Source organism: Tribolium castaneum, chromosome 1 (genome assembly GCF_031307605.1).
Source record: "Tribolium castaneum strain GA2 chromosome 1, icTriCast1.1, whole genome shotgun sequence".
NCBI lineage: Eukaryota > Metazoa > Arthropoda > Insecta > Coleoptera > Tenebrionidae > Tribolium > Tribolium castaneum.
This window is the reverse complement of record NC_087394.1, coordinates 6,950,312-6,970,924: the sequence shown is the minus strand read 5'-3', so window position 1 is coordinate 6,970,924 and position 20,613 is coordinate 6,950,312. Positions and strand designations below refer to the sequence as shown.

At 29.6% G+C, this 20,613-nt stretch overlaps 2 protein-coding genes across 4 annotated transcripts in view; both read left to right on the top strand.

Annotated features, from left to right (window-relative positions):
* The window catches only part of Nca (Neurocalcin), a 73,163-nt gene that overhangs the window by 24,977 nt on the left and 27,573 nt on the right, over positions 1-20,613 (top strand). The gene's annotated exons all lie outside the window — the stretch shown is intronic.
* Positions 1-20,613, top strand: part of LOC657920 (uncharacterized protein) — a 59,710-nt gene that overhangs the window by 24,748 nt on the left and 14,349 nt on the right. For both annotated transcript variants that reach the window (XM_015984605.2, XM_964346.4), the window contains exons 2-3: positions 1,979-2,111; positions 17,838-17,981. In XM_015984605.2, coding sequence (XP_015840091.1) covers positions 2,001-2,111; positions 17,838-17,981 — 255 coding nt within the window. In that variant the 5' untranslated portion in view covers positions 1,979-2,000. The remainder of the gene's footprint in view (positions 1-1,978; positions 2,112-17,837; positions 17,982-20,613) is intronic.

Here is a 20,613-nt window from a genome sequence, read left to right as displayed (position 1 = left end):
TTACTTTTAGACAATTTGATGTTATTACAAGATAATACAAGATGAAGCATCGATATAACAAGTGCGTCAAATTTTTTTACACACCTCTAAAACACCTTTTTTGAGTAAAACTGTAAACTGTAAAGTTGAACTTTACAAATAGAATATTTTGAATGATTTTTAAATTAACTTGAAAAAATGTATTCAAATAAATCCAGTTCTAAAAAAATCCAAATCTAAATCTATTTATTTTAATAATTCCAAGTTAATCCCTGTATTCTAAATAATTCTAAGCCATTCCTAATAAATTCAAAAATGTGTACAACTAATTCTAATTAAAAAAAATACAGAAATTTCAGTAATTCTGAAAAAATTGACCGAAATTCCAGTATAATATTCATAGTAATTTCAAGATTAATTATTACAAGTGTTCCAAATAATTCTAAGCTATTCCGAATAAATTCAAAATGTGTACAACTAATTCTAACTAAAAAAAAATTCACTGAAATTTTAGTAATTTTAGTAATTCTAAATTAATTTTTGTTATTTCAATTTATGATTCCAACGGCGAATTCCAACTCATCTTTCGAGAAAGGAAGTCCAGTGTTTTCCTTAAGAACTTCGGTAATATTTAAATAAGTATTGCAAATACTTCCAAATAGTTCCAAGCAATTCTGATTAGATTCCAAAAATGTGTACAACTAATTGTAATTAAATCGACGGAAATTTCAGTAATTTCAAAAAATTTGACCGAAACTTTAGTAACTAATCTAATAATTATTCACAGTGACCTAGTAATTTCAGATTAATTACAATAATTTTAAATTAATTTCTGTAATTCCAATTTAATTGTCGTTTAATTTTTTTTTGGAATAATCATCCATAACTTTGTTGAAAATGAGCTAAACTGTTGTTTTTGTTACTAAATCATTGATAAAATATTTAAAACAGTTTTGAAACGATATTAATATGAGATTTTTAAGTTTCGAAAGAATGAGTTATTTGTGTACTAACCAATTTTCTTTACAGTTTTTTTTGCAATTCTTTTTGTGTTAATTTATATTTTGTAACTCAGTTCCTAGTTTTAAAAATGAAACTTGTTTTTAAGTCTCTATTCCGACAACTCTTTGTATATTTAATTGCGTATTTTTAGAGAGTGACAAAGTTACAATATTTAAACTATGCTCAAGTTTATTTTACTCGTGATTTATGTAAAATGGGCGATTGTTTCCTGCATCTGTTTAACATTTAGTGTGTTTCAAATTGTAACGTTCTGGGTATTGGGAAATCGGAAAACATCGATGATGAAAATTCCTCGAAACGTTGTTATTCCACAATGCAAAAGTCGTAAAATTGCGTATTTTCGTTGAATGATTTGAAAGAGTTGGATTGAAGATTCTTCACTTTTTGAAGGATTTGAAAGAAAAGTGTGCACTTTTCTTTTTAATGCAAACATGAGAAAATTTGCATTGTAATTTGTGCCTAAAGGGTGTTTTTCACGGCTTATAACATCGCTGGCGGAATAATCAAGTTGGACACCCTACAGGCAGGGTGATTGGAAGTGTATTAATCGAATTTCAGATAGTCAACATGTCTTGAATTGGGTGAAGTGGACAATTATTTACCGAATAATCGATCATCGGTTGGTAATCATTCAAATTACCCATCAAATATTAGCTAATTAAAATATTATTTGATGAATTGCATGACGATATTCGGTAATTAAACCAATCTTTGGTTAATTTAATAATGCGAATTAGTGACTGATTGGCTCGCTGAAACAAACACACGAATTTAATTACAGAATTTTTACTCACAAGTGCGTCTAATTTTAATTAAGGATCTGGCAAATCTCAGTTTTTTGTAATACAACTGTGTTTATTTGACCAGCTTTTATGCGAGGAGATTAGACAGGGATCGATCAAATTTACTTGAAAAAATTGCACTGAAGTAAATTTGTGTTTGAAACAATTTAATTCGCATTTTTTTTTTATTTTAGGTGAAAGGCTGCGCGAGGCAAAATGGGATGCTTCGGCAGCAAAGACAAGCTGTCCAAGGAAGATATGGATTTTTTGAAAAGCCACACCCGTTATGACGAAAGCACAATAAAAGAATGGTACAAAGGCTTTAAGGTGAGTTTAATTGTTTCTTTGGTGTCGTAATTTTTTAATAATTGCTCAAAACTACGGAGAACTATAACTTAGGATACAAAGTCGCAGGATTTTCTGGACTCAAATGTATAGTACGGCGGAGTAAAAATGAGGGCGCTTCGAGCGTCAAATCATTTTAAATTAATTGAAATCCAACCAATTCACTAAATTACTAAAAAAAAATACAAGAATGTTGAGGTTTGCACTCTTAACAAACTGACAAAAACAGAAGACTAAAATTTTCATAAGAAACATGAAAAGAAAAATGATTTAAAATTTAAAATTTGCGCTTCGTCACGTGTTTTTCAAGACGTTGCGAATACGGTTAAAGATACAAGGAAAATGTTAGGAAGAAATTTGTAGAGAATTAAATTTTCTTTAAAAAAGTCCGCGAGACCATATCTCTATAGTCAACGGTTTAGGCCCTAAAAATGTTCAAAGACGTTGAAGCAACGGATTCGTGTCATTTTAGCGGTGGTCAAGTAACGGAAAGTTAATTTATACCTAAACTGTAGAAGCTGGAAATATGGCACCGCTGGCTTTTTTATGGGAAATTTAATTCTCTACAACTTTGTTCTTTACACTTTTCTTGTATCTTCAACCGTATTCCCAGCGTTTTGATAAATATGCAACGGTGCGCAAAGCATTATCGCTTGAACTTATCAATTTGCGTTCCACTTTATATTTTTGCGAACGCTGCGAATACGGTTGAAGATACAAAAAAAGTGTAAGGGACAAAGTTGTAGAGAATTAAATTTTCTACAAAAAAGTCTGCGACACCATATTTCTATCTCCAACGGTTTAGGTATAAATTAACTTTCCAATACTTGACCACCGGCAAAATGAAGCAAACCCGTCACTCGAGCGTCTTTGAACGACTTTGGAGCCTAAATGGTTGGAGATAAGGATATGATCTCGCGGACTTTTTTGTAGAAAATTTAATTCTCTACAACTTTCTTTCTAACATTTTTCTTGCATTTGTAACCGTATTCGCAGCGTTTTGGAAAATATGGGGCAGAATGCAAATTGGTAAAAATTTGAAATTTTTTCAAATATAGTTTACGTTAAAATTTGTACATTATGTTTATGTCTTACTATGGAGAATTTTACGTTCTATCTGCCTGTATTTTTTTCTGTTTGCTATGTTTTAACCGTTATACAAATACAATAATTTTTTCTGAAAACTTAGACGGTAGTGGAACAACTGCGCTCTCTGGTGACATTAACGGAACTATCGAAGGTGGGAACATTTTATTTGTACGTCGTTTCACATCCTAACCTTTAGATATCCGTAGTCAAACTAAAAACAAGAATTTATTTTCCGAAAAATTTCATGAAAAAAAATTGGTATATGAACACTTTCGTATATTTTTTGCAAAGGTTTTACCATGATAAAGATAAATCACATGAAAGGCATAAAAAATGACAAATATTGTGAAACGTGTTGGTGCTAACCAGTTTTGATTTACTTTTAAAACAAGGCGAGACAATAAATTTCAAGCTCTAAATTAAGAACATGATCCCACTACAATCAAAATACGCATGCATGTTAGTGGGAACTTGTAAATGTGCTGTTTTGAGAATAATTAAATCGTTTGTTTGAGTTATTTTTATGTTCCGCACATATTTTGAAATTATATTATTTTGAGCTTAAAAATTTGTTTCTGTATTTTTTTCTCGAATTTTCAATTGAGGGAAAGCTCTTTGATTTGGTCATGTTTTCGTTGAGTTAGACAAACGGTTTGGTCTAATGGGGAGGAACTGAACAACCACATCAACACATGTGCTGAAATAATACAAACCCCCAGTGACACAATCATTACTCATCACAACATTGCTTCCGGTTTTAATTTTTTAGTGGTCTCTAACCGCTATTACGGTATTACACTGGCTAAGAGCGTCAAGTATTCCAAGAATATGTTTTCAACTATGGAAATTGTAATGTAATTGCCAACCACTTTGTAACGGGAAAATTAAAAATCAATTTTATCATTCTATCTAATAGAGATTTATTACTTTCTGTTATATTTTTTCGGTGTTATTTTCGTATGGAAAAGCTGGTCATTTTTGTAAGTGTGTAATTTAATCATTTATCTTGTTGACAACGTTTGTGATTGATTAATGAGCAGCAATAAAGGTTGTAAATTGCAAAACGCAATTTTTGCACACATTTAAATGTGCTTTGTAAAGACGTATATTTGAATAGGGAATAGACATATTACTTATTAGTTATTAGTTTTTAATTTTTTATAATATCAACTAAGTTCTTATCTAATTCGATGGAATCGTTTTTTATGGGTAGAGTCCATCCAGTTTTGTAATTTTAGGACCGATTTTTGTTTTATGCCTTTTTTCCGTTTTAAACTTTGACATATAACGTGCTGTAATTCCAAAAGTTTTGTAAAAGATCGTTGTAAATGATTAAAATTGACTTTTTTGATGCACTTGCCCGATCAAAACAACTACTTCGTTAAAATTGTTAGTGTTTAACGAAAATGAAGGAACGTGCTTGTTTTTGTCTTGAATTTTCAAGAATCAAGACAAGATGTAGCAAACAAGAATCAATATTTATATTTAAGAAATCTTGAAATTTGGGCTTTTATTATTTATTTTGTTGTGAAAAAGGCCGTTTTATCGAAATTTTATGTAATTATTTGCAATTACTTTTTTACTTGCGAATAAAACTTGGTTTACCATTATTTTGTCATTTTGGGACATATCTTTAAAATTGGAAGTAAAATATATATTAAGTAGTACAAAAAAAATATACAGGGTTTTGTTTAAAAAAAAACTGGCTGTTATCATTTTGACAAATTTTATCGTAAAGGAAAATTTATGATTTTTTTCAAGAAATTTTGTCAATCTGTTTAGGTATACTATTTTACGATGGTTTGCTATACTTTGTATAAAAATAAAAAAATACAAAATAAACTTTAAAATATTTATATTATTTCTAACAATTTAACAAATAATTCTTTTATAAAATATCTGTAGTTTTGCTAAACTTGGACTATGTCTTTTTTATTTGATCTAAAAGTTAAATTTTTTCAAAAAGCTTTTGTAAATTATATCAATTTGTGTTTTGTGATGTAACTTGTAAATAAACCTTATGAATTAGTAATTTGTTACTGTATAATTCTTTAGCGTTTGACAAGTGATAACAAACTTTTACAAAATAAAAAAATAAATAAATGAGGGACGTCATTTTTAATTATTAATTGTCAATAAGATCTACGGTTTCTTGATGTCAAAATGTTTACTACAAAGCTATTACTAGTGGAAGTTAAATTAGTTACGAAAGAAATTTAAGGGAAGGTTTTCTCTCCCGATTACATAAATTATTGAAGAAACAAAATAAAACAGTGAATTGTTAAAAAATTGTCAATCTCTGAATAACGAGTGTTAAATTAAACATTAAACTATGAAAAAATCCATTATTTCATTATTAAAGTTAAAGAGAAACGTCTCCTGAAGAAATGTATTGTAAAAATTGTAAAAAAATGTAAATTGTACAACTGTCATCTTTTTTAAGGGTCGTTTTTCAAAAAATCCTTGAATAGGTTAATTTTTTTTAAATGCTACATTTTGACACCATTATGACATTTCTGTCGTCATTTTGTTTTTGAGTAAATACGTTATTTTTAATGTTTTTAAATGACAACTGACGTTTTTGCTGTTTTAGTATAAGTATAAATTCAAAAACATAAAGCAAAAAAAGAAGAAAATAAAAAAATTGTAACAGTTTTTGTTCATTTTTTTGTGTTTTTGGTGTAATATTAAATTCAAGTTAGTTGTACAAAAAAATACAAAAAACAATTGCCGTTTATAACATGAGTCAAAAGGCCATGTTTAATTGTCCATATATTTTATGTTATTAAATTTATTTCTTTAATTTTTAATTTTATTTTTATATTTTTATCTTATATTACCAGAAAGATAATGATGTGTACTATATCTAAAATAGTAAACAAAAATTAAGAAGGACGAAGTCACTACTCAAAAACGAATGACATTATAAATGTTACTATCATGTCAAAAAATATCGACCTGTTCGAGATTTTTTTTTGAAAATTGACTATAAATATAAAGATATATAAAGATATAAATTTTGTGCATTAATAATAATAATAATAATAATAATAATAATAATAATAATCTTTATTTGCTACTTAAGTATAAAATAAAAAAAATAAAAAGGAAAGAAAAGATAGTATAAAACAATAATTTACATTTAAATACATAAGACACCTACAACACAAGATAAGAAACATCAGAATAAGAAAAAATTCTCCAAAGATGTATTCATATACAGCGTGCTCAAAAACTGGCGCACCAACTCAATGGTGTGTGGTAGAGAACTGGTTACATATAAAGGTAAAAATAGTAAAAAAATTCTTTGTATTAAAGTTATTGATAAATAACGGATTTTAAATAAATGATATGTGGCAACGTTGTCTAACAGTCATGATCGCAATAGAATTTGAGTAACAATAAAAATAAATTATTTTTGAAACGGTTTCCTAGGAAATAATTCCCAGTGTTGGCACATTTACACATTGTGATTTTTTTGATGAATTTTATTTTTTTTAAATTAAAAAAACTGCTAAAATCTGATGAGTAAATGAGTAAATTTAAAAATAATTATTCATCGTTTTGTTACGGAACGATTACCTGGTTAAAGAAAGAAGAAGTTAACACAATATGTTTGTAGCTCCAGATTTTTTAAAATATGACTTTAGGAACTTCTTCAACATTTTTCCCGTAATCTGCACTTGCTTCTCAATAACGTACCACCGAGTTGGTGCGCCAGTTTTTGAGCACCCTGTATTTCTAATGAATAAAAGCAAAAGTGTAAAAGACATTTTTAAAGTTCATAACAGTCAAATTTTTTGCGCTATTGGGAAGTTACTTTTGGTTTAGATTGTATTTCCAGGATCTCATAAGACTGCCTTTATTGCAAGGATGTAATATTTTAACTTGCTTATTATTAAAAGAGTGGTTTGTCTGTAAAATATGTTGGGGATTTGTGTTTGTATTTCCGTTATTATTGTATTTTTCATGTCCTTTAAGCCTGGCAGAGACTTGTGTTGTGTTCCCCATTTTTAAATAGAACACCTAAAAACTCACTAACAATTTGTTAAAATTACAATTATAATTTTTATGATGAAGTAAATATTTGTAGAACTTAGCCCCCGTGCCACTTTTTCCCGGCCTTACCCTACCATCCCCTGATTTATTGTTAATTGTTTGCACACCTTAATTTCCAAGTTAACTCTTTCAAGCCCTTGCCGAAATATTGTGTATTGCTCGTTCCTTCGCAACCTGAATTTATAGTTCTCATTTTCAGCCGGGAATCTTTCACGTCCCAGCGGGAGGGTTAGAGATAGGTACCTTGCCAGTAAACCCGACATGTTATCCACTTGCAAATGTAATTGTTTCCTTCCGCTACCTTTAACTGTCAGTCTTACACATAAATTTGGTCTAATTAGTCAAATTTACTGTGCATATTCTTCCCTTCCATGGCACTATTTGTCACGTTTGCGTTCATTTATTCAGTACAATGTCTAGCTCTGACTAGTTTTATTAAACATGTGTGGATGGAATAATTGCCTTCTACGTATTTCTCATAATGTGCCGAGGTTCTGGAGCGTTTAATTTGTCCCAAAGGATGAGTTATTTGTCGGACAACCCTATTCCTGTCGTCCGAGATGAGAAGATTGTAGGTTCTGAGAAAAATATCTACGGCAGTTAGTTGAATCGGTTTTTTATGGGAAGAAGTCAATTTAAAAACACGAGTTGAAGTCTTTATTAGTTCTGTGATGACATTTTTTAAATGTTTCAAATCGTTTCGCCATTAAGCGAAGTCTGCTGTATTTAATGTTACACAATTATATGGCTTGGAATTTGTATTAATTTTATGGCAGTTTTATTCTTCTATTTGAGATGATATTTATTGATTTTTGATATTTGCACAAGAGTCATTAAATTTAATTACGGAAGAGTGAGAACTTTTATTCCACGTTTTTATAATTTGGTTGTTTTATGAAAATTGGTCTTCAAACGTAAAATCTTTGATTTGTTTATGGAAAATCGTTTGTTTAGTGATTAGCAATTAATGACGACTTCTAGAAAATAAATCACAACTTACGTTTAACCGTGACGGAAGTACATGATCATCACAATGATATAAATTGTGGTTTTATTAGGAGTGATTATTGCGGTTACTGGAAATTGAAACATTATGTCTAATTGCTTTTATACAATGTACGAGTATATGGATTGATAGTAACGTAGTAGATATGATCTAAAATTGTATATTTCGAACTTTGGTTAATAATTTTTTAACACCGATTTTCGATATAAACCTCAACAGGTAATAAATCAGAAACGGAATTGGCTGGTGATTTTTTTTGTTTTTCCATTTAAAACATTTTTTTTAGTTCAAAAACGTGAGATTGAAATTGTTTTATGAATTGACGACTAAAACGACGATTTTCTTTTCAAATTGAATCGATTCTGGGCAACAAAAAGAGCTAAATTGTTCGGACTTTATTGAAATAGCGACGATTTTCGTATATTCGTTTCTCCAACTTCAACACGTTTCTCGCTTTAGATTCGAGATAGAATTTGATAGATAAATAGAATGTGGTTGAAATTGATTGCGATTTTTTATTTCTTTTACCAAAAAAGACTTGGCATAAGTCGATTTTTTCTCAAAAAAAAAAATAACTCGCAATTGACTAAAGTGCCGTCAACTATTCTTTTTCTAATTTTTAAAAAATTTGTTGATTTCTGTGTTCTGTTTTAATTCTTGTTTTGCCAAATTCTTTCAATGTGTTCTGACTTCAAAACGTTCAGAAATGAGGTACGATTTTTAGTTTTGAAACTTCGCTGAAAATTACGACCTAAAAGTGCAATTTTTTTCTTATTTTGCAAAAATATTTCGACTTGAGTTAGTTTCTGGCTCTGAAAAGGAGAAAAATCGCTCGTAGCGTTATTATACAGTGTGCTCAAAAACTGGGGTTATTGAGAAGCATGTGTGGTTTAAGGAAAAAATTGCTAAAATCATTTTTTTTTAATCTAGAGCTACAAACTTGTTTTCATAATTTCTTAATGTTTTACGTTTCACACTAAATAATTCTTCGTTAACACAATGATGAATAATTACTTTAAAATTTACAAATAGTACATAGATTTTTGTTACCATTTTTACCTCTTTTTGTAAGCATTTCTCTAACACATACTATTTAGTTGGTGCACCAGTTTTTGAACACCCTGTGTGGCATAAAGCAATGATTTTCGTACAAGTTTTGCTAAATTGTTCGAAACTGAATGAAAGAACGAAGATTTTTATACTTGTTTAACAATTCCTGGTCCTTTAACGTACTAAGATTTCGAATGGAAGGAAAATGTGTTACCACCATCTAAAACAGCAATTTTCTACTTATTTTGCTAAAATGGTTCTATTTGATTCTCTTTTGACAACCAGGATTTTTGTGCCTACTTGTTTTCTAAAATTTTTTGATTTAGACTGACTCCTTGCTCCAATATGCGCTAGAGTTCTCGAAATTGGCTATAATTGCCTTACCATAACTTAGGAGAATCTATTTTCAAGTTTGTTTAAAAGATCTCTTGATATGAATTGTTGTTTCAAAATTCTTGGATTCAGATTGATTCCTAGATCCAAAACGTGCTAATTTTTTTGCATTTGGCTCAAGTTTCTTTACTCTAACTTGGAAAAATTCCATTTTCGTTCAAATTTTGTTTAAAAAATCTTTCGATTTAAATCATTTTCTGGCTCCATGACAAGCTAAATCACCAGAAATTTACGAAAATGGTTCGATGTTCGTTCTTCTATCTCCAGAAGCCGATTTATATTTCTCAAAAAAGGAACTGAATTGTACTTTAAATCGATTTTTGACTTTAAAACGAAATAAATCATCCAAAATTTTATGGAATAGGAATATTTTGATAATTGTTTTTATAAAATTTCTTGATTTGGAAATATTTCTGGCTCCAAAACGTACTAAATCTCTTGGAGTTGAAGGAATAAAACGAGGATTTTTTACTTTGTTAAAATGTATCGAATCTTATCTTCGTAAAAAACTATTACATAGAATTAATATCCATAACATAAACTTATTGTCTTTATAATGCAATTTCTGTGCATTTTAAATCACTTTCTTTACTAAACAATTTTCCCAGAGAAGTTAGAGGCTTTTTTCACAAAATTTTAAGCTAGTACGTAAACAGATCAATTAAAATTTCATTTACTTCTCTACTTTTTCTTGTTTTGTTCTAATTTTTTGTTTAATTTATTTCTTCTTCTCCTATTTAAGTCTTACTTTAATTATTTTGTTTCTTGTGTCAAACCGCTCATAATTTTTTTTCCAAACGTGTCTAAATTGTCTAAAACGACTTTACTTTTAGTAAAATCTCTGGAAACATTAAATTGTTGGGAATTATTTCCTACAATCGATTTAAATCGTTGGTATGTAGAGAATTTGATAAAACATCCGCCTCATTCCGAAGGATTGTCATGTTATTACTTATTACCCTAATGGTTATTTATGTCTCTATTTGGAATACTTAAGCCTTCAACTTAAACTATTATTTATTTCAAACAATAGAATCACGTAACACTGTAAGTAAAATTGCTACTTAGCCCCTCTATTGACACCTCGCTCCACGTATTATAAATAGAATTTTGTGCCACTTTTTATCACTCTGCGTTTATTTCCCCGTTTTCAGTATTGTGGCAAGACAACAGAAGCTCCCAGACAAATATCTATTTGTGCTCCAACTCAATGTGATTCTGATTATTACAAACTATTCTCTATCGCCTCCAATGGCATTCATTGAGTTGGCAATACACAACAGTTATCCAGAGAGACGACGTGGAATCCATTTACTTTGTGATTAGTTTGTATGCAGGAAGGTTCGACAGTGCGCCATCAGCGATACCATTGTCTTAAGTTTTGCCTATTGGCTCGGAATGCTTTTAAAACGGACCGTTCTGATTATTCCACCTTGATAACCGGGCTGGTTAATGGGCACTTAGATTTTTTTTTAAATGCATGGTATCTGGAAAATTAGAGAGGGAATGGGAAGACTTTAAATTAGCAGGAAAATTATCCTGCGAGTTGCAGGAGTTATGTCTTCCAGACCGACCATTTATAAGAAATACCTAATTAAACGAAGTAGCAGAAGTGGGATGAAGGCTTTCAAGTTGAGTACTTTTGCGCAGAATTTGCATAATGGACTTTCGTAATGAACAATTTCGAACGGGATTTCTGACAGAAATTTACTTTGATTTACTTGGCGCACTATTTTCGAAATGTGGGGAAACTATAATTTAGCCGAAGTTATGGTTTTGCTGACGTCAGGCTTCTAATTCATATTAGTGGATTATAATTGGCTAGGAAATAAACTAAAAGCATTTTGTCTAAATATTTGCGCTGGTTTTGGCTCGAATTCCAATAATAGATACCGGATAAGGATTTTAACGGATGATGGCTTTTAGGGCGCGCCCTATTTGAGTGTCATTGTAAGACGTTTTTCCGAGCAAGTTTCTAATGCGCAACTTTAAATGCGTAATTTGTTTCATTTTCTATTAAATTCTTAATTTAGTTTGTAAACCGACTTAATTGGATGTCTGTTTTGTTGGCTTAATGTACCTAAGTGGAAAGTTTTTTGTACTAAACTGGCAATTTTTTAATAAATCTATGAATCTTTGAAGCTAAAGTTTTCTTAAAGTCATGTTGCAAAAAATCTGGAGCTACAAACTTATTTTGTTAACTTCCTTAGTTCACACTAATTTTTAATGTTGTCATATTTACACTAAAAAATGACGTAATTATTAATTATTACTACCAATCACCATTGTTACGGGCAGGGTGTTTAGTTTCTGAATTATGACAAAACTATTCGAAAAAACGGAACTATTTTGATGTAAAACCATGCAAAATGTTCAGGGAAATCGAATGGCGTCGCGCAAATTGCGAAATTTATAATAGTTTTCAAGTTCTCAATTCCTTAACTCAATTTTAGCTATGTTTGTTTTTTTACATTTGTTGGCAATTTTCTGGAAAATAATTATTTGGAAAGGTAAATAATTAAAAAAGCTATCCAAAGATAATAAACTTACTGGTCCAATAAATCTACCAAATTCTCGACAAAAATCGGAAAAACAAACCTTTTAAGATCGAACCTATTGTACTTTTTTGCACTTTGAAAATTCTCTTGTGAGTTCTAAAGGCATAGAAAAGTTCATAAAAAGATTGTTTGCTTAAATAATGTTTTAGCAAAAAATTCTTAAAAGAAAATGTTGCTTACCTCAAAATTATGTTTCTTGAAATTTTTAGCTTTTTAGGGGCTAGAATCGTTTATTTTAAAATGACAAGTATTTTTTGCAGACTTAACAAGTTAATTATTCTGAAAAATTCATTCTTAGAGAAAAAGTAATAAAAATAATAGTGTTTCATAACAAACGCTGAATTCTGTTAAAGAAAATTACAAAAAACAATCATTTATAAAACAAGACAAGTTCAGGAAGATACTTTTGTGTGTTATTAATTATTATCGACATTTTTTTAATTTTTTTTTAAGTTTTTTATTCCTATATATGAGAAAGTTAAAAGAATGAATAAGAATAAGAATGAAGAATATTATAAAAAAGAACAAAAAAAGTTAATTGTCATTAAAAGAAACAATGCGAAGATGTAGTATTTTAGAATGAATTTTATTTAAGAAGAACATTATCACTTAGCAACTTTTATTTTTCTTCCCAGAATCTAACAATGTTTCTTTCATTCAAGATCATTTTTCCGAATATTACAGAGTTTTGAAAACTTCTCAAATACCTGTAGTTTTATACCTACTTCTTCTTAACATTTTTTCTGCGATCTGATATATCTTAATACTTTCTTAGTTTTTCTCATACAGATTCATTTTTCTTTTGTCCAGAAAGTTTAAAAATTTATTCCGACTTAGTTTTTTCGTATTTGTTTAGTGTTGAATTTGGAGTCATAATTTTTTTATTCAATAATTTTATTCTATGATTTTTTTGCTTTATTCTTTTGTTGCGAATTTGTAAAATACTGAAATCTTATATTTTTTATACTTTCTTCGTTTTCTCAACTTTTTTGTAACCTCTTCGGAAATTTTTCAACTCGGAATTTTATACTTTTTTGACCAGAAAGTCTAAAAGATTTTTTCTCTAAAGTTGGTTCTCAGAAGTCCTTTACACTTCTACACTTATTATGAAGTAAGTAACTATACTCCCATTTTTTCAAATTCAAGAAGTTTTTTCTAAGATTTTTTGATTTAGTGCAAATCTGACTTATTTCTAAATAGGTTCTTTCTTGGTTATCTCAACAGATTTGAAAGTGTCTTATAACCAAGAATATTTCTTTTCAGAATTTTAATGTTTTATCCAGCAAGTCTAGAATAGTTTTGAAATCTTATTCTCAATGTCTTCTACAACCCTATACCTGTGAATTTTTTAAATCAATAATTTTTCCTAAGGTTTTTATTTGCCTTGCTATAAGTCTAGAGAATTCTGTAATCTGATATTTCTAAATACCATCTTTTAGTTTATTCAACAGTTTTTGCAGCCTAATGTTACGAAACAGCCTTTTAGAATCAAGAATTTTTCATTCAGAATTTCATTTTGATTTGCCAAGAAAGTCTAGTTGAAAATACCACATTATTAATTAAAACTGTATGATTTTTCGACTCCTTCGCGTTGTTATCAATTACAAATATTCTGTAACTCAGTAATACAGTAATTTTATCATCACCTATATTTAGTTTGATAGTTTTGATAGTAATAACATTTTTCTCGAATTTACCTAATTTCCCATTTTAAAGGCACCTCAGAACAGTGGATTACGGTCTTTCCATCACTTCTGGACAAATTTTACAAACTTATCAGTTATCACACTCTAAATTCGTGAAAAATCGTTCTTCACAATCATCTTTAAATGTCAACCTTCCAGAAATCTAAAGTTTAAAGCACAATAATTTTATTCAATCACACGAACCTCTTGGAAACTCGTTTCACGCCTTCATCTCTCATCTCTGCCACGTATAAAAATATGAAATTTAGAAAATTTTCTCACCCATTTTCATCGAATTACCAGCGAAAAGAACAGTGCATCTTGGTGCGATCTTTGAAATGTAATGAGGTAAAAGCTTTCAGATCGTACAAAGCGAAGATGAAAGGCACTATAATTAGGACAATGATTTTATTAAATTAGGCAGAGTAGACTGTTAATAATACTCTACACGCGGTCACTAATATTTAATTCGCAAATTGTTCTCCAGCATTCCGAATCTTGATTGATTAAAGCGACAAGGGCGCATTTGTCTTATTACTCAAAGAGAATGAATTATTACACAAAAGCTGCTTTTGTTATTATTCATCGATCATTTTTGTTACTGAACAGCCGTATTCAGCATTTGAATTGATCTAAATCCCGGCTTCGCTCTTGAATAAGTAAAGTACGGTCTAGGCTTTAGAGAAAGAAACAGGTAAAAGGTCCAGAGGGAGCATCGCATCAAGTAATTTTTCTTCGTACGTTAGCTTTAATGCTAGGGTCTGTCATGACGTAACCCCTTAAAACTTGCGGAAAGCTTGTTTTATAGTTGGTTTTTGCGATCGATATTTTCCCAGCATCTGGAGAGGAAATACAATTTGTGGTGGCGTGAGATACTAAAAGTGTAATACGAGAAATAATAGGATATCACACAAACTAAACACGAAGTACGTTGGAATTACTGCAAAGATTTCAAAAAACAAACTATTATGACAATTCGAAATGAGAAAAAAGTCTGCCTTGGAGTCCTAGGGAGTCCTCTATTACAATCCTTCAAGTAATATTGGTTTCTTTAGAGTTTTTTGACGAATTATTATCTACTTTACTTAATTATGAAAAAATATTTTTATGGGTGATATAAATATTGACCATACTTTTGATAATAATGTGATAGATATTTTTACCACTTACGATTTTATTCAAATTATTAGTGAACCTGCACCTTTTCACGCAGTCTAGTCAGACACTTATACAGGGTGAGTCAATAGAGGGTTGTTTCTGAATTTTTGTTAATATGCAACCAATAATACTCATTCCAGCAGACCAGATCGGTAGTCATTAAAATCTTTCAAAATTAATCCACGATTACATGGTTCTGCTAAAATTTCATTATGGTCTATTATTATATTCAAAAGATAAAAAACTAATGTTGATTCAATTAATGTTTTTAAAATCTAAACAGTTTCCAAGTGGTAAGTGCAATTAGTATTTTTGGTTGCATCCTAACACATGTCAGAAATAACCCACTATTGACTCACCCTGTAGATCTAGTCAAACACTTATAGATGTTATTTATACAAATTTTACAGACATGATAATTGATTCTGGAACTATAAAAATGAAGACTTTTTTCTGATGACCGAATTAAGTTAAAAATGAAGATCACTCTAAAGAGTCTAAAGTCTTTGAATTTTGTTACTTATAGAGATACAAAACTAAACTTGATGATTGGGAAGCATATCTTTTGTAACTTTTGTGTATTTTAAAATAAAAAAGGAAAAGTAGCTTTTCTGAATGAATAACAATAATAAAATGTTGTGGAAAACAAAAAAAAAATTGGTTTAAAATCTCGTGAAAACACCCATATTTTCTTGCATCTAAATGATATTAATAAAATCAATGCTTATTTTTTTCTGTTTTTATTTCTAGTTCTCGTCATGAAGAAACTTTTATTATTATTTACAAAATATATACAATAAAGATTTAAAATTTTTAATGAAATTCATGATATAATTCATTAATCTTCAATCGAATGCGACAGGTTTTGATGGAATAAACGCTAAAGTTTTGCTGTTCTTTTATTGATAAATTCGCAATTCACATAATAAAAGTCTTGTTTAGAATCTAGATATTTTTCAAAACTTTAAATCACTCTACTGAGGCCGTTACCAAAAGTAAGTGAATCACAAAATTTTAGTGATTTCAGGCCTAGTAGTATTATTTCAACTCCATCTGAAATATTAGAAAAAGTAATTTTCATACAAATTTATACATTTGTAAATTTTTATACACAATATTTTTTCTTTTTCACAATGGCTTCACTAACCAATATTTTAGATAACATGATCAGAAACTTTGGTAGTGGCTTAAATACTGCCCTGTATTACTCGACTTTTCGAAGGCTTTTGATAAAATTAATCATTCATTGCTTTGTGCTAAACTTAAGTTTATCATTTGATTTTTTTTAAATTCAGTAATAATACTTATTTTTTTTTTCAATCAGTTTATTCAAATTGAACCTAGTTCCAGCACAAGTTCTCTACAAATACAAGATAGTTCTAAAAATTAAATTAATAAATCTGAAAAAGTTCTATCTGATGGCACCAAACGTGCACGAGATTTTTAAATGTCTCCTTTATTTTTAAGATATCTACTAAAAAATTATTTTTATTATTATTTGATTTATTTACGAAGTTTTGCTTTTTCCAAAAACGTAGCCATTTTTATTACACTTTCTTCTATAATCTTACACTGACGCTGACTTTTTTCAAAGACATTTTTCAATATTGTGTACTATCAGGCTTTTTCTGCTAATTACTCTTGGTAAATTTTCTATAATATGTATTGAAACTACTAAACCAAACAATTATGAAATAAAAAAAATACGACGAAAACTAAAAATAGGATCAATTGTTAAAAAAAATGCAGGCCGTTTATTTACTGAATATTTTTTTAATCAAAATAAAGGCATTTTTGCCTCTAAAACTCCGTCGCCATGGGCTAGCCCATACCTAAATACTCTACATTCAACTGGATAATTTAATGTTTTACTGTGGAAGCGTTACATCAGGGGTACCCCAAGGCTCCGTCTTAGGGCCCCTATTGTACCTTTTATATACTTTAAAAGCTGTCAAAAGTATAAAATTAACAGGCGTTGTCTTTGATCAAGAATTACGTTAGAAAAGTCTTGTCTCTCTTTTAGTAAAAAATAGTTACGTGCGTTTGCGTCTGCTTTACTAAAATCGTAATATAATTAACTTCAAATTAAAAACAAAAAACTCTGTGAAATACTTGTATCACCAAATTTAAAATAATTATTATTCTAGATTCATTTAGAAAATATTATCACATTTCCTTTTCTTGATTCTTATTTTAAGTGTTTTAAATTTGAAGTCAAAGCCAGTAAACTTATTTAAAAAACAAATAAAGATAAATTTATTGTTACTTCAGTAATTATTTTTTTGCTGTTTTTGTTTTCATTTTGTAATATTTTTTTATTATCTTTTACATTTTTTTCACTAGTGTTCAGGACACACATATCTACTTTTTCTTAGCATTATTTAAAAATTATACTATTTTTTATATTAATATTATATTAAGTATTTTTTTCGCTTTTAGGTACTTTTAGTTTTGGTGTTTTTGTCTTAAATAAAGGCTTTGACTATTATTATGTTGTCTCAGACAAGCACAAGAAAGTATTCGAATTAGATTACATTTATTAATATTATTTCTTATTCATTACCGGGACCAAAACCTTGATCAGCTTTGTTTTTTTTATGGCAAAATAATAATTTCTAGAATAAAACTTCTATTGTCGCAATATTTTACATTGACACAAATAAATAAACTATTATTATTATTATATTTTGATGGAGTATGTTTGTTGCAGCAAGACTGCCCAAATGGACGTTTGACCCCAGCTAAATTCGTAGACATGTACAAGATGTTCTTCCCGTCTGGAAATGCCGAAGAGTTTTGTGATCACGTTTTTCGAACTTTCGATATGGACAAAAACGGTTACATCGACTTTAAGGTAGGTAAGGCGCAAAAGCGCTTTTTTATTTATTCAAATCGTCCAAAGTTCTAAAAGCTTTACCTCGTTAACTTATCTGAAATGATTTTATAAATAGCAGGATGTTTGTTACCACTTTGTAACCAAACTCTGAATATACAGCTCAGCTTGTGGTTATCTAGCGCGCATTATGTTTCGTTTATTTTACGAATTTTGAAGCTTTTGTCAGCTTTTAGTATTCAAATTAGAAATTGGTTATAACGTTATAACCGTTTGAAGTGAGTGAATGAATGAATAATATTGTTTTTGAGAATAATAGCAAAAAGCGGCGAAAATTGCATCAGAGGCTTCAAAAGTAATTAAGAATGTGTTCTATTAGTCGGGAGAAAAATTTAATTAACGTGTTATGTGCCAACGCTGGGTCATATTCGATCCAATATCTAACATTTTTCAACAAGTGTCAGTTCGTGCTAGGTGGATGTTTTTGATGGCTTAAAATAGTTTTGAGGTGGGAGAATAAAAGGAAGGAAAAGTTGGAATCCGATAAACTGCAAAAATATCACGGATTGGAAAAGTGTTTGGAGAAAATGTTGAATACCACTCGTGGGATACATTATTGACATTATACATTATATTACGACAAATCAAACTTAAAAAAAATATTGAGAAAAAATAAACTGGACGTCTACCTTTTTCAATTATTTATTATTCTACAGTGTGGAATTTTTATAACTTGGACATAGGCAAATTTTGGTAAAAATTTCAGAAACTGGTCGCTTTTTGTTTTTTCTTGCCCATTATTTGGTGGACATGATTTTTGTTTATCTGCTGTCAAAACTGCACAGCCACCTCCAACTTTTTTTCAAATGTAACGATATATCGTGTGACACCTCATATGAAAGAGCACTTCGAAAGCAGTACAACGCACTATTTGTTTTCTAAATATTGTCAACGCCCAAGTGATAAAAAAATTAAAGAGTGTGGAATTATTGACTAAAATAAAATTTGTAACTTCTATATAAACAATTTTTGTAAAAAATCCCGAAACAGGTCGATTTTTTATTTTCTTTGCACATCATTTGGTGTATGCGGTTTTTGTTTACCTGTTTTCAAAAATTCACAGCCACCTCTAACTTTTCTGTTTCACATATAACGGTATGTCAAGTGTCACCTTCTGTGAAAGAGCGCTTTGCAAGGAATACAACGCACTCTTTGTTTCCTGAATATCTTCAAAGCCTACGCGATAAAAAAATAAAAACAAATTTTTATAAGTTGAAATTAGGCAAATCACACTAGAAATGTTGCAAAATGTTAGAAATTTATGCTATTATCGTTATGTTTTTTCCCAGGAGAGGAACGGTGCGCATTTTGAACAATTGTTGCATTAAATAATATTCAACTTATAAAATTGGTTTTTATTTTTTTATTACGTAGGCTTTGAAAAAATTCGAAAAACAAATAGTGCTTGCGAAAAGGGCTTTCATACGAGCAGTCACTTGACATACCGTTACAGTTGAAAAAAAGAAGTCAGAGGTGGCTATGCATTTCTGACAACGCAAAAGTATATGCACCAAAGAGTAGGCAAGGAAAAATAAAAATTCATCTATTTCGGAAATTTTCACCAAAAGCGCCTTAATGAAAATGAATTTTATATCAGTTAAAAATTCCACGCTGTATAGTACCAGTTTTCAGGTTAGACAATATTTAACTTTTTTAACGAGACTCACTCTGTAGAATTCACTTTATAAAATATCACCCAGCCACTTATTCACAGAAGCTGCACATTTCATTCATCATACCGCTGACTTACAGGCTTTAGTCACGATCGCAAGAAAAACAGCAATGTCCCTTACACACCATGTAACGTAATTTATATCAACGATCATTAACTCGGAATGTTTTTTTTTGGTGTATGCTTGGCTGAGCTCCGAGAAAACATACCACCTTGTTCATTCCATAAATCAATGTGATAAAATAATAAAACGTAATAAATTACTTTGTGACTACGAAATTTTTACTTTTAAAGTTTCAAGGAGGAAAAATCCCAAATCGATAGCTATTTACTGTGCTAGAGAACAACAAATATTTACAAAATAGAACAATTGCAAGACGCTTAAAAGCCTGCTAGTAGCAATTAGAGTTTGCATTGCGCGACATTTCATTAATTTCAACAACATGCACTTTATTCATTATTGCTGCACATTTTGAGTGAATTTATTTAATAGGTTTAATAGCGTCATGTTTGTATGTAATAATGTCAAAGCCTTGGCTATATCCGTAAACACAAAACAGATTTAACTTTTATTTTTCATGCATAAAAGTGCGAAAATTTTAGATTAATTGCCTAAGTCTCCCCCGTATGGAAAAAAGCAATTCATCTTCCGCCTTGTCGTTAAAACATGCTTCAATCATTCAGTTTTGACGTCCATACACAATAGCAATGCCCGAACTATTTTCGGACGTCCAGAACTATTGATTACATCCGATGTCAGCTACACTAATTAACTACTTATTGTCCATCGAACGTTTTTCGTACACGCTAACGCATTTAATCACTCCATACATCAAAGTGCTATTGTGATAAAATCTACATACTTAAAAAAATATTACATAAAAACTAATAATTTTAGAAAAGTGTGAGTTTCACCATCTT